Source organism: Staurois parvus, unplaced genomic scaffold (genome assembly GCF_062004578.1).
Source record: "Staurois parvus isolate SC_StPar_1 unplaced genomic scaffold, SC_StPar_1.0 ptg000315l, whole genome shotgun sequence".
Lineage (NCBI taxonomy): Eukaryota > Metazoa > Chordata > Amphibia > Anura > Ranidae > Staurois > Staurois parvus.
Genome location: NW_028318111.1, coordinates 4,118,477 through 4,133,003, shown reverse-complemented (window position 1 = coordinate 4,133,003; position 14,527 = coordinate 4,118,477). Strand labels below are relative to the sequence as shown.

At 44.2% G+C, this 14,527-nt stretch overlaps 1 protein-coding gene across 2 annotated transcripts in view; it reads left to right on the top strand.

Moving 5' to 3' along the window:
- Positions 1 to 14,527, top strand: part of RAB3GAP1 (RAB3 GTPase activating protein catalytic subunit 1) — a 204,090-nt gene that overhangs the window by 84,189 nt on the left and 105,374 nt on the right. For both annotated transcript variants that reach the window (XM_089683600.1, XM_089683598.1), the window contains exon 12: positions 885 to 977. In XM_089683600.1, the coding sequence (XP_089539726.1) occupies positions 885 to 977 (93 nt within the window). The remainder of the gene's footprint in view (positions 1 to 884; positions 978 to 14,527) is intronic.

Genomic DNA, 14,527 nt, shown 5'->3' with positions numbered 1-14,527 from the left:
ACTCACCTCTGCCTGATGTCATTCCTGAGCAAGCTCTGCACTGGTGGTGCCCCGATCCTGCAGCTGAATCAACTTTAGGAGACAGTACTGGCACTTGCTGGACTTTCTTGGGCGCCCTGAAACTTTCTTCACAACAATTGGACCTCTCTCCTTGGAGTTCTTGATGATCCGATAAATGGTTGATTTAGGTGCAATCTTAGTTGCAGCAATATCCTTGCCTGTGAATCCCTTTTTGTGCGAAGCAATGATGACTGCACGTGTTTCCTTGCAGGTAAATTAATATTTGTGTCATTCCTAAAACTTTTGGCCAGTGCTGTACAGAAAGTTAGGAGACAACTAGATTTCTAGCAACGTCGCCATGTTTTTTGTGTACTTTCAGATTTGTAAAAAGACAGAACACAAGGAAATGTGCAAATATTGTAGAAATGTACTGTATATGATTTTTTTTTTTTTTTTAACTTTTGGCAGTACATAAACTTTAAATCCAGCCACCTGCTGTTTTTGTGTGAGGGGAAAAAAAAAGAAAAAGAAAACAATGACCTGTATTTTAATATGCAATAAAATTGAGGTGGTTGTTGCTCTGACTGATTAAACTGGGCAAAACTTTTTATGTGTGCCAGCAGACTACTGTCAATTTTTGTCTGGTGGGAAAAAAATGTTAGGCAGGCTAAATCTTTTTAAACTATTAAAGTCTTATGCCCTGGATGTAGCAACGGCTGTATATTTTTGTGCAATCCATGCTTGGCTGATTTGTTTAAGAGGAGAAAAACAAAATTGATCTGACAATCTAGCTGTCAAATCACATCCAATTTTCCAACTGCCATGTAATATTTTCTGGATTGGTTTTCATCAACATTTCCTGACCTAAATGTTTATTTTTTCAGGTGACTTTGTTACAGAGTTTTTCAGACTTTGCCGGCGTAAAGAGTCCACTGATGAACTTCTTGGGAAATCTGCTTTTGAGGAGAATGGAAAAGGTAGTCATTGAAGGTTATTTCTGCTGTTATAGGTTTGCATTACTATTATTGTTCAACCCCACACTTTAGCTAACCTGTTTGTAGCTATAGGATTGTAGTGGCCTGGATTAATGGTAAACGTTTGGGTATACACTTCAAGAGACCATAAGTAACTGTAGGATGAGCACAGCGCATTCCTGTAAAAAACAAAAAAAAAAAAGTTTTTTTTTTGTTTCTGCTCAGAATGCTGCACTGTTGCTAAGAAATGATCCCTCAGAAGTCTGCTGCGAAAACAGTACTGCTAGAAAGGTTGATGCTCTCAGTTCCCACAGCTCGCACTGGTTCATTGTTCTGATCTATAAGTCTTTGCTGATGTCACGGAGGTAAGCAGTAGGAACAATGATAGTTGTGGAGGATCATGTAGTTTCGCCATCCTGTAAGTGTTAGTTTTCCAGTGGACTTCATGAGACCATTTCTCAGTGCAACAGTGCTGCATTCAGTGGTGCAGGCAGCAGGTGGGGTAAGCATTCAATTTCTCCTGTGTGCTTCGCGCATGCTGTTTAGTCTTGGGACAGGGTCTCTTTATGGAATTAAACAGGTAGCCAATTGTCAATCTCAAAGTAGAAACATAGAAAAGTGACGGTAGCAAAAAACCGAGTGGTCCATCATGTCTACCCATTTTTTTTCTATTTGTGTGTTTTTTTTTTTTTTTCCGTTAATTTAACTTTTATGTCTGAGTATAGATCTACGCTTGGCCCAATGACGTTTGAAGCTATTTACTACTTTTTCAGTAAAATAATACTTTCTGAGATTAGTTATTAACTTTCCTCCAGTTAGTTTAAGGTCATGTCCCCGTGTTCTTGATTTTGGTTTCCTGACACAAATACTGCCCTCCTGAACCTTATTCACTCCCTTGATGTATTTAAAGGTTTCACTCTTATCCCTCCTTCCATTCTTTCTTCCAGACTGTACATGTTAAGTTCCTGAAGTCACTTTTGATATGTTTTATCCCCCAGACCTTTCACCATTTTTGTTACCAGTCTCCGGACTCGTTTTATCTTATCTTTTTGTAAGTGAGCTCTCCAGAACTGGACACCGTATTCTAAATGAAGTCTAACAAAAGAGGGGAATCGGGACCTCCTTCCTCCTGCTGGTGACCCCTCTAGTAGATGCATCCTAGAATTCACATTCCCCACTCCCTGGCTACACCTTTCGCTCATTTTGCAATCATTTGAAATAAGTACCCCCCAAGTCCTTTTCCTCTGCAGTGATGGCCAACACTGTACCCCTAGTGTTGTACTCGTTCAAGGGATTTTTTCCCTAGCTGCATTATTTTACACTTAGAAACATTAAACTGCAATTTCCACTTCTATGACCAATCTTCCAACAATGCCAAATCATGTTCTATGTTACAGATACCTCCTGGGATATCAACCCTATTGCACAGCTTTGTGGCATCAGCAAAAAGATAAACCTTACCCAACAAACCTTTAGTTATATCAAATATGGATTAAATAGAACAGGACCTAGTACAGAGCCTTGGGGTACACCACTAGTTACTGGTCTCTGTTCCCAGTGAACCCCATTTATTCTGGATACCAGAGTGTGGTTGTAAATGGGGTTCACTCAGAAAACAGAGACCAGTCACTAAGTGGAAATCAAGATATGCTATGTCCACATCGCCACCTTGGTTCAAATTATTGGTAATATAGTAAAAAAAAAAAATCCAATCAGATTAGTATGACATGATCTGCCCTCAGTAAAGCCATGCTGCTTTGGGTCCAGCAAATTGTGTGTTTTTAAGTGATCAATGATCCTTCTTTTCAGGAGTGATTCCATTAACTTGACTACAACCGATGTTAAACTCACTGGCCTGTAATTGCCAGCTTCTGCCTTGCTGCCCTTCATGTAGTTAGGTACAATATTAGCTGTCCGCCAGTCATGGTGAAGAAGAGAAGTGATTGATTAAAATCTGTTAATGGTCCAACAACTATACCTTGAAGAACTCTGCGATGAATACCATCAGGGCCCATTGCTTTATTACTCTTCAACCAAGCCAGTTCCTCTGCTACCTCTGTCTCTGGAAATCCTAAAAATGAACCATTGCTAGAACCGATATAAGTTCCCAACCTTTTATTGTTAGTACAATTTATTTCTGAGAAGACTGAACAGAAGTAATTGTTTAGGTGATTTGCTACATCCAGATCTCCCTCAATATAAGTATTATTCTTAGTTTTCATTTTAGTGATCCCATTGTATTTTGTTTCTGTCACTAATGTATCTAAAAAAGGTTTTATGTCCTTTCTTAATAGATTTAGCAATTTCCTCCTCTTTCTGTGCTTTGGCAGCACTGTGTGTGTTTGGCCTCCTTTTGTCTATTCTCATACTCTTCTCTGTCAGCTACTCCTCCTGTTTCTTTGAATCTCCGATATCCTACTTCTCTCTTTAGTGAACCGTATTGTTTTTTTCTTCTGTTTATTCTTACTAACTTGCCTGACTTATAATCTAGTTGCCTCCAGAATGGTAGACTTTAACAGTGCCCACTGATTACTTGCTCCTATCGTTTTACTCCAACATTTCAGTACATTTTTTTTAGAAATTCACGCATTTCAGCAAAATGTGTCCTTTTGTAATCTAAAACTTTTTTGTTTTTGCATATGATTTTTCAGTTCTTATTTTAAGATCAAACCAAAGACATTGGTGATCACTAGAACCCAAATTTCTTCCCACCTCAACATTAGACAGCTGATCCCCATTTATCAGTACTGGGTCTAAAATATGATCGCTTCGGGTTGGACTTTTTACTAACTTTTAGACTACGTTCACACTAGCCTTGTTAGCAAGCGACAGACAGGCATTTGGGAAGCGTTTTTACCGTTTCCCAAACGCCTGGGAAAATTCTGCACATTGCAGCACATGGTGCTGTTCAAACGGGAGCGTTAGCGTTGCGTCGTGTCAAAACGGATGCCTCTGACTGAGTCAGGAGGCGTTGAACCCTCCTATTCAAGTTTATGGTGCTGCTCCGCAAACGCCCGGCCGGCGTTTGCGTAGCGTTAACACCATTCAAACTTCATTATAGGCGTTTGTGGGGCGTTTTTAACACTTGGCAAACGCCTAGCAACCGCCGCTAAACCGCACATGCGGCGTTTGCGGAGCGTTAAAAACGCTCCGCAAGCGCCGGACCAACGCTTGTCAAACGCTATAGGGGCGTTTGGCAAGAGTTGGAAAAGCAGTCAAGTGTGAACGAGCCCTTTAGAGAAACCCCATTCAGTGCTTTCCATTACATCCCGGCTCCTGATTGTAATAATAGTTTGAGAATTCCAGTTATTGTCAGACAAGTTGAAGTCCTCCATAATCAAAACCTCTCCCTTCATTGCCATTTGAGTTATCTCATCAATCAACAAGTTATCATAATCTTCAGTCTGTCCTCGGAGTCTGTATATTATGCCAATTTTAAGGGAAGATCCCTCTCTGGTTGGAAGGCAGACCCAGAGGGTTTCGTATTTTATTTGCTTTCTGAATTAATGTTAGTGTTATGCTGTTTTTGACATATACTGCAACTCCAGACAATCTGAAGATGCTATATCAGAATTTAAGACCCCATAGTTCTCACTCTTCTCCTTGGCCAACAGCCTCTTACAGAGACAGGGAGGTTGGAATAGGCACATAAAAACAAAAAGAAACAGGTCATGTATGATATTCCTATCATACATGTTCCTGGAACTGGTCAGTGGTCAGCAGGTGCTGTAGCAACTAACAGCTGGATGCTGGTTACATCATAGACCAAAGTGTATAAATATCTCAAGCACACCATGGATCTTTAACCACCTCCCGCCCGCCATATAGTAATGTGACGGACGCAAGGTGGTTTTCTCGTTCTGGGATAACGTCATATGATGTCCTCCCATTTTAACCGCGCATGTGCGGCTCCCGGAGCGCGCAGCGATCGGCAGTGTGCTGTGTCCCTCAGACACAGCGGATCACCGATCCACGGAAAGAGCCGAAAATGCCGGCTCGGTCATGTGATCAGCTGTGTCCAATCACAGCTGATCACATGTAAACAGGGAAATGCCGGTTATCGGCATTTATCTCCTCTAGTGCTGTCACGCTGACAGCTTGAGAGGAAAGGAGAGCCAGTAACCGGCATTCCGCGGAGGGGACATGTACACTGATCATCAGAGCACTGATGATCAGTGTGCCCTGATGATCAGTGTAGCCCCAGCAGTGCCAGCTGTCAGTGCCCATCAGTGCCAGCTGTCAGTGCTCATCAGTGCCACGTGCCAGTGCCCATCAGTGCCACATCAATGCCACATATCAGTGCCCACCAGTGCACATCAATGCCACATATCAGTGCCCATCTGAGCTGCCTTTCAGTGTCCCCCATCAGTGCCAGTCAGTGCCACCTATCAATGCCTATCAGTAGTGCCAGTCAGTGCCATATATCAGTGCTGCCTTTCAGTACCCATCAGTGATGCCTGTCAATGCCCATCAGTGCCACCTACCAGTGTCCATCAGTGCAGCCTATCAGTGCCCATCACTGCAGCCTCATTAGCGCACATCAGTGAAGGAGCAAAATCACTTATTTACAAAATTTTATAACAAAAACTAAGAAAAAAACTTTTTTTGTTTCAAAATTTTCAGTGGTTTTTGGATTAAGAAAAAATAAAAAACCCAGAGGTGATTAAATATCACCAAAATAAAGCTCTATCTGTCACAAAAAAATGATAAAAATTTCATATGGGTACAGTGTTGCATGACCACGCAATTGTCATTCAAAGTGCAACAGTGCTGGAAGCTGGAAATTGGCCTTGGCAGGAATGGGGTATAAGTGCCCTGTAGGCTAGTGGTTAAGGAATAGTCCGAATGTTTTTTCCAGTTCATCACATTGGTAAGGTGCAATGTTTCGGGGCCATGCAGGTCTGGCATCAAATGCCTGAGGAAGAGGTGTGGCATGGCCTCGAAACGTTGCACCTCAGCAATGTGAAGTGGTCATCTGAATAGACATTTGGACTATTTATTTATTATCAATTTACACAGCACTTCACATATACAGTATATTGCACATTTATTTCAGTCCTTAACCACTTGAGCACCTGAGGATTTACCCCCCTAATGACCAGGCCTTTTTTTGCTGTTTGGCGCTGCACTAATTCAAATGATAATTGCGCGGTCATGCAATGCTGTACCCAAACGAAATTTACGTCCTTTTTTTCACACAAATAAAGCTTTCTTTTGGTGGTATTTGATCACCTGTGTGCTTTTTAGTTTTTGCGCTATAAACAAAAAAAAAACACGAACATTTTGAAAAAAAAACCAATATTTTCTACTTTCAGCTATAAAAAATATATCGTAAACTCAAAGTTAGTCATAAATTTAAGCCAAAATGTATTCTGCTCCATGTTTTTGGTAAAAAAAATCCCGTGCATTAGCGGGCAAACTGGCGCTATCTAGGAGGGGCGCTAACACTATCTGAAGTTGCCAGCGACACTAATACAGTGATCAGTAAAAATCTGTTCACTGTAATCAATGACACTGGTGACAGGGCAGTAAAGGGGTTAACTGGGGGGGGGGGGGGGAGGGGGGCGATCAAGGGGTTAAATGGGATTTCTGGTGCACTAGCGGGCAAACTGGTGCTATCTGGGAGGGGCGCTAACACTATTGGAAGTCGCCAGCGACACTGATACAGTGATCAGTAAAAATCTGTTCACTGATCAATGACACTGGTGACAGGGCAGTGAAGGGGTCAACTCGGGGGGGGGGGGTGATCAAGGGGTTAGACGGGATTATTGGTGTATTAGCGGGCAATCTGGCGCTATCTGGGAGGGGCGCTAACACTATCGGAAGTCGCCAGCGACACTGATACAGTGATCAGTAAAAATTGGTTCACTGATCAGTGACACTGGTGACAGGGCAGTGAAGGGGTTAACGGCGGGCGATCAAGGGGTTAAACAGGATTACTGGTGTACTAGCGGGCAATCTGGCGCTATCTGGGAGGGGCGCTAACACTATCGGAAGTCGCCAGCGACACTGATACAGTGATCAGTAAAAATCGCTTCACTGATCAGTGACACTGGTGACAGGGCAGTGAAGGGGTTAACTGGGGGGGGGGGGGGGCGATCAGGGGGTTAAATGTGACCTAGGTGTGTTCTAACTGTTAGTGTAGTGCTTTGTACTCACTTTTACTGTGTCTTCTTCTCTGTCTGGAACGGAATGTGTCCAGGCAGAGAATAATGACGACATATCCTGTACTGTGTAAATGTCAACACAGGACAGGATAGGACAGGGACCGATCATGTGATTTCAGCCAGAAATCACTGGCTGAAATCTAATGATTGATCCCTCCTGGATCGAATCGTGTCACCCGCGGGTCGGCGGGAGCGCGCGCGCGCGCCCCTTACCCGCGAAAGTGTTGGGAGGGCGGAGCCCGTTTTAAAACATGCTTTTGCGCTCCACTGCCGCCCTGCACACGTGTATATATACAGTGGCTGGGCGGCAAGTGGTTAACCCTCAAGGATCTTACAGTCTAAGGATCCTAACTCACATTCATACATACACATACCAGGGACAATTTAGACAGACTCCAATTAACCTGAGTACTTGGTGGAAACCCACACAGGCACAGGAAGAACATGCAAACTCCAGGCAGGTGCTGTCATGGTTGGGATTCGAGCCAACAACATAACAATGCAAAATGCGCTTGGTTCAGTGCCACAAAAGGTACATTGGCTACTTTGGTGCATTTGTTTTGTGTAGGGCAGCCCATTCAAGTGAATAAGTTGCCCTGTGTTGTTGTGCAACAAATGTGGCAAAAAAAAGTTGACACGTCTATCAGGTGTAAATGCAGCCTTAAAGATCTGTTTTGTGCTGGCTTTGTTCACTTTGATAAAATGTAACAGAGCGCACTGGCCTTGTGAAGTACGTAGGTCATTTATTGAAAAGATAGACAAATACTACTCACAGATAGATACACAATGTCGGATATTCTGTATAAGCAAAGCTGAGGCTTTGAAAGAGGAAGCATGACCCCAGAAACGCGTCAGTCAGCCATCATTGTTATATATTTTCTGTGATACCAGGAGGCATTATGTTGGGAGTATATGCTGTCCTCTGCAGATCAACCAACAGTGACCTTGCTTAACCGCATCCCCACCACCCTACTGCTACGGGGCGGCAGGGGTGCGCAAAATCACATGTATATATATGTTTTGTGTGCCCCCTACCCGCGCCGCCGCTGCGGCTGTCGGTCACCGGGTCCCGGCTGGTAATTACTCGCCAGTGCCCGGTGATTTCCGACGATCACCGACAGGGAGGAGGACTGTTTTGTTTACTAACAGTCGTCGTCCTATCAGCTTGGGCACAGCACAGCCATCCAGAGCAGTGTGATTAGTGAAACAAACACACACCGCCCCAAGTAAAACATTCCCTGCACACAGTTAACCCTTTGATCGCCCCTCATGTTAACCCTTTCTGCCCAGTGCCATTAGTACAGTGACAGTGCTTTCTTTTTAGCACCGATCACTGTATTGCTGTCACAAGGGATGTCAGTGACACCAAGTCAGTCCCCCCCCCCGCTATAAGTCGCTGATAACTGCCATTACTTTTTTTACTGGACATGTTTAATAGCAAAAATAGTCAAAAATATTGTTTTTCTTTCCTCAAAATTGTTGGTCTTTTTATTTTCTATAGTGCAAAAAAAAAAAACGCACAGGCGATCAAATACCACCAAAAGAAAGTTCAATTCGTGGGAAAAGGTTGTAAATTTAATTTGGGTGCAGTGTTGCATGACTGCGCAATTGTCAGTTAAAGTAACGCAGCACTGTAACGCAAAAGATGGACTGGTCAGGAAGGGGGGGGGGGGTAAATCTTCAGGAGGGCAAGTGGTTAAAGTGTTACCAAACCCACACCAGTAAAATCAGTCTGTTTTTGCAGTAAAGCATGTTTGTTATACTCACTATTGGCACTAAGAGGATACTCCTCTGCATTGTGTATAAAGGCTGTTTGATCCAGACTTCTCTGATCCTCCCCTTCTTCCCCCTCTTATCTCTTGATAAGACATATCGTGTGGAGTCGCCCTGCACATGCTCAGTTTATTGTGTATTGCTAGAGAGTTTTTTTCTTGGGAGGGTGCATGTGATCAACACAGGGCCAATCAACACTGTCCAGGCAGAGATCAGGGGTTCTGCATCCTCCTAGACCAAAATAAAAACTCCTTCTACAGGCTTTAACCACTGCTCAGCTGGACACTGATAGAAGTCACAAGACCTAAGTGCTGATGAGAAAAGTTATTTGTCAGTTTACTAAAATAATTGTACTTGCATGTTCTGTGTACTGTGGGAGACCAGATATAGTGAATGCAGGGTCTGTTGAGACCAGATATAGTGAATGCAGGGTCTGGGAAGACCAGATATAGTGAATGCAGGGTCTGGGAAGACCAGATATAGTGAATGCAGGGTCCGGGGAGGCCAGATATAGTGAATGCAGGGTCCGGGGAGACCGGATATAGTGATTGCAGGGTCTGTTGAGACCGGATATAGTGAATGCCGGGTCCGTTGAGGCCGGATATAGTGAATGCCGGGTCCGTTGAGGCCGGATATAGTGAATGCCGGGTCCGTTGAGGCCGGATATAGTGAATGCCGGGTCCGGGGAGGCCGGCTATAGTGAATGCCGGGTCCGGGGAGGCCGGCTATAGTGAATGCCGGGTCCGGGGAGGCCGGCTATAGTGAATGCCGGGTCCGGGGAGGCCGGCTATAGTGAATGCCGGGTCCGGGGAGGCCGGCTATAGTGAATGCCGGGTCCGGGGAGGCCGGCTATAGTGAATGCCGGGTCCGGGGAGGCCGGCTATAGTGAATGCCGGGTCCGGGGAGGCCGGCTATAGTGAATGCCGGGTCCGGGGAGGCCGGCTATAGTGAATGCCGGGTCCGGGGAGGCCGGCTATAGTGAATGCCGGGTCCGGGGAGGCCGGCTATAGTGAATGCCGGGTCCGGGGAGGCCGGCTATAGTGAATGCCGGGTCCGGGGAGGCCGGCTATAGTGAATGCCGGGTCCGGGGAGGCCGGCTATAGTGAATGCCGGGTCCGGGGAGGCCGGCTATAGTGAATGCCGGGTCCGGGGAGGCCGGCTATAGTGAATGCCGGGTCCGGGGAGGCCGGCTATAGTGAATGCCGGGTCCGGGGAGGCCGGCTATAGTGAATGCCGGGTCCGGGGAGGCCGGCTATAGTGAATGCCGGGTCCGGGGAGGCCGGCTATAGTGAATGCCGGGTCCGGGGAGGCCGGCTATAGTGAATGCCGGGTCCGGGGAGGCCGGCTATAGTGAATGCCGGGTCCGGGGAGGCCGGCTATAGTGAATGCCGGGTCCGGGGAGGCCGGCTATAGTGAATGCCGGGTCCGGGGAGGCCGGCCATAGTGAATGCCGGGTCCGGGGAGGCCGGCCATAGTGAATGCCGGGTCCGGGGAGGCCGGCCATAGTGAATGCCGGGTCCGGGGAGGCCGGCCATAGTGAATGCCGGGTCCGGGGAGGCCGGACATAGTGAATGCCGGGTCCGGGGAGGCCGGACATAGTGAATGCCGGGTCCGGGGAGGCCGGACATAGTGAATGCCGGGTCCTGGGTTTAGTAACACTTTAATTATACGCTTGACATCGTGCACCTGTTTGTGAGTAGTATGTTTATTTTTTTCAGGTATGGAACTTTTTTGCATTGTTACATTGGACTCTTTTGGACCAGCATGTGGCATACCTGTAGGCTCTCGGTGGAAGCAGAGAATCACTGTAGTATTCATTGCTACTACAGTGATTCCTGCTGTCTTCTGGCTCCTGTGCTGAGCCGCTGACCTCTGCATAGTGAACACAGGAAGTCACTGAATGCAAAGCGTTCTCTGATTAGATGATGTAGAGATTGGGAAGTTACTGCCCCGTCTGTCGTCCTCATCCAGAGAATGCCTTGTAGCATTGAGAAAACTCCAAGGCGATCTGTGAATGGCACCCATGCGGAGCTCCAATACTACAGCGATTCTCTGCATCAACAGCAGTCCCATAGGTAAGGTATATATATGTGTGTATATATATATATATGTGTGTATATATGTATGTATGTGTATGTATATATATATATATATATATTCACATTGGTCCAAACTGGACCAATGTAACTATGCAAAAAAAATCCATACCTGGAATTCAGCTTTAAGGCAGTAAGTTATAGAACTGCATCTGTTAAGGGTTTTAAGCAACCTTGTTTGATGTTTTATTTGTGATATGTTCTATACCTGCTGAGCTATCTAAACCTCTAAGTAATATCTGAACTTTTTATGTAATAAATAATAGCATAAATAATTATTATTATGGATTATATTTGCAGAATTAAAATAATTATACACAATTACATAATTAACAAACAGTATAGCACGATTGGTTAGAATCAAAATCTTCGCAGTGCTAGGTTTAATTCCTGCCAAGACACTACCTGCATGGTTTTTGTATGATCTATGGGTTCCTGCAATTTCTTTTAACAGCAAAAATATCTGCCTGGATAGGCTTTAGTGTATGTGTGCCATTATGACTCGTGAGTTACTATTTGGTGGAGAAAGTGCATTCCCTGTGTACTCTGTAAGGCCTCGTTCACACCTACGTGCATAAGAACTGATGGAGACGAACGCTCAGATTTCACTTGCAGAGACATCTGTTCACATCAGTTTTCATGCGCGTTCCAATGAGGTTTATACACCTTGCAGATTCCTGCGCAAAAACAATCAGCATGTGATACTAGTGGTGTGAACAGGGCACATAGAGAACAATTGGTTTTGTTGTGCCCTTGCAGAACGCGTGCAGAAAAACTGACGTCTTTCCACCATGGTGTGAACGAGCCCTAATGGTCTGAGAAGTTTAATGGTGTAATAAATTATGAATTGGTATATGGAAGTGAATATAGTAAACCATTAAAGGACACCTGAAATGATATAAAGTGACTGTCATTGCTGATCTGTCTCTGAAAATGCTAATTGCCTGATTTTCTCTGGTTTCAATTCTTTGTGAGTCACTCTCTTAGAGATAACATGCAGCTGAGGAAATCGGAATGACATCTAATTCCCAGATCTTTATATTTCTTCCAAGTCTGAACCTCGAAGTATTTATCGCCAGGCAATTAGCATTTTCAGAAGGACCTCAGCTAACCAAGTCTCACCTCTTTAAAGAGATGTTGTCAACTACAAATTTTAGAACAGAGTGACAGTGCGCACCAACACAGGAAGGTATACCTACCCATCCACCCTCCCTTGCCCACATTTCAGCTGCAGAAGTTCTCACTGAGTAAGATCTGGTGTTGGATGGGAATAGAACTTACCTGGGTGTAGCAATGTCCCTATACCTGGAATCCCTACTCTGGTAAAGCAGTTGAGTGAGGGCTCAGTTGGGGTAGAGAGTCAACATGGGGTGTGGAAAAGTTAGGCAGGCCCTAGACAAGTTGAAACAGAATGAAAACTCTTGGTTGTTAGCGTTCACATCATTAGTGTGCCAGCTGCGACATGCAGTTTTTATGTCGCAATTAAAAGTACCTGATTTAGTATGCTGGATTTTGTTTATAAAAATGAAACAAATGTTGGCACAATCGTATGCACTTTGTAATTTGGTCGGCAAAACGTTCGTGTTTCAACTCGTCTATGGCCTGCCTTAGTATAACTTTCTGAAGGAGTGGGCTATCAGCGCTGCCTTTCAGTGCCCATCGGTGATGCCTGTCAATGCCCATCACTGCCACCTACCAGTGCCTCCTCATCAGTGCCACCTATCAGTGCCCATCACTGCAGCCTCATTAGCGCACGACAGTGAAGGAGAAAAATCACTTATTTACAACATTTTATAACAGAAACTAAGAAAATAACACACACCTGGCCATGGAACAGCTGCGAAGCCGATTGTCCCATTACTTTTGGTCCCTTAACAAGCGGGAGGCACATATGCAAACTGTTGTAATTCCTACACCGTTCACCTGATTTGGATGTAAATACCCTCAAATTAAAGCTGACAGTCTGCAGTTAAAGCACATCTTGTTCGTTTCATTTCAAATCCATTGTGGTGGTGTATAGAGCCAAAAATGTTAGAATTGTGTCGATGTCCCAATATTTATGGACCTGACTGTATGTAAATGGCTTACACCTATAGCAATGTCCTAGCAACATCAGACTTCAAGAGATATGTATATGGTCTACACCTATAGCAATGTCCTAGCAACATCAGGCTTCAAGAGATATATAAATGGTCTACACCTATAGCAATGTCCTAGCAACATCAGGCTTCAAGATATATATAAATGGCCTACACCTATAGCAATGTCCTAGCAACATCAGGCTTCAAGATATATATAAATGGTCTACACCTATAGCAATGTCCTATCAACATCAGGCTTCAAGAGATATGTATATGGCCTACACCTATAGCAATGTCCTATCAACATCAGACTTCAAGAGATATGTATATGGCCTACACCTATAGCAATGTCCTAGCAACATCAGACTTCAAGAGATATGTATATGGCCTACACCTATAGCAATGTCCTATCAACATCAGACTTCAAGAGATATATAAATGGCTTACACCTATAGCAATGTCCTATCAACATCAGGCTTCAAGAGGTATGTAAATGGCCTACACCTATAGCAATGTCCTAGCAACATCAGACTTCAAGAGATATATAAATGGTCTACACCTATAGCAATGTCCTAGCAACATGAGGCTTCAAGAGATATATAAATGGTCTACACCTATAGCAATGTCCTATCAACATCAGGCTTCAAGAGGTATTTAAATGGCCTACACCTATAGCAATGTCCTAGCAACATCAGGCTTCAAGAGGTATGTAAATGGCCTACACCTATAGCAATGTCCTAGCAACATCAGGCTTCAAGAGATATATAAATGGTTTACACCTATAGCAATGTCCTAGCAACATCAGGCTTCAAGAGATATATAAATGGCCTACACCTATAGCAATGTCCTAGCAACATCAGCTTTCAAGAGATATATAAATGACCTACACCTATAGCAATGTCCTAGCAACATCAGGCTTCAAGAGATATGTAAATGGACTACACCTATAGCAAGGGCATTATTCAACTTTAGTCAGAGCTGCACAGTTTGTTTTTACCTACAGACACCCCTTATCTGCATAGGTAGTTTTTTAGATAAAGGCAAACTAAACCTTTAAGGTTCTTTGTGACCTGATCTGAAGCTTGCAAGTAGTTGGTTATCCAATTGTACATCTGTTTGTTGTTCCAGGCAAATTGTTTTGGTACTTGGAGATGACGGTCTTCAAGGTAGCTTCCGATAACCAGGAATCAGTTCGGTTTTGTTGATGAGTTTGTAAGTGCAATGGTACTTAAAGAGGACAGAACCCTTTCATGTGATGCTTTGACCACACAACTGCGTTCTTATGGTTGACTTTAAAATTTCCGGGGGGACAAAAGATCTCGCAAAGGTCACCTTATCTCATAAAGAGTGAAGCCAAGATTTTGAGTCAAAGTTCAGACAATTCAAGTGCACCTAACGAATGAATGAATATGATTTTATGGTTTACTCATGATTTC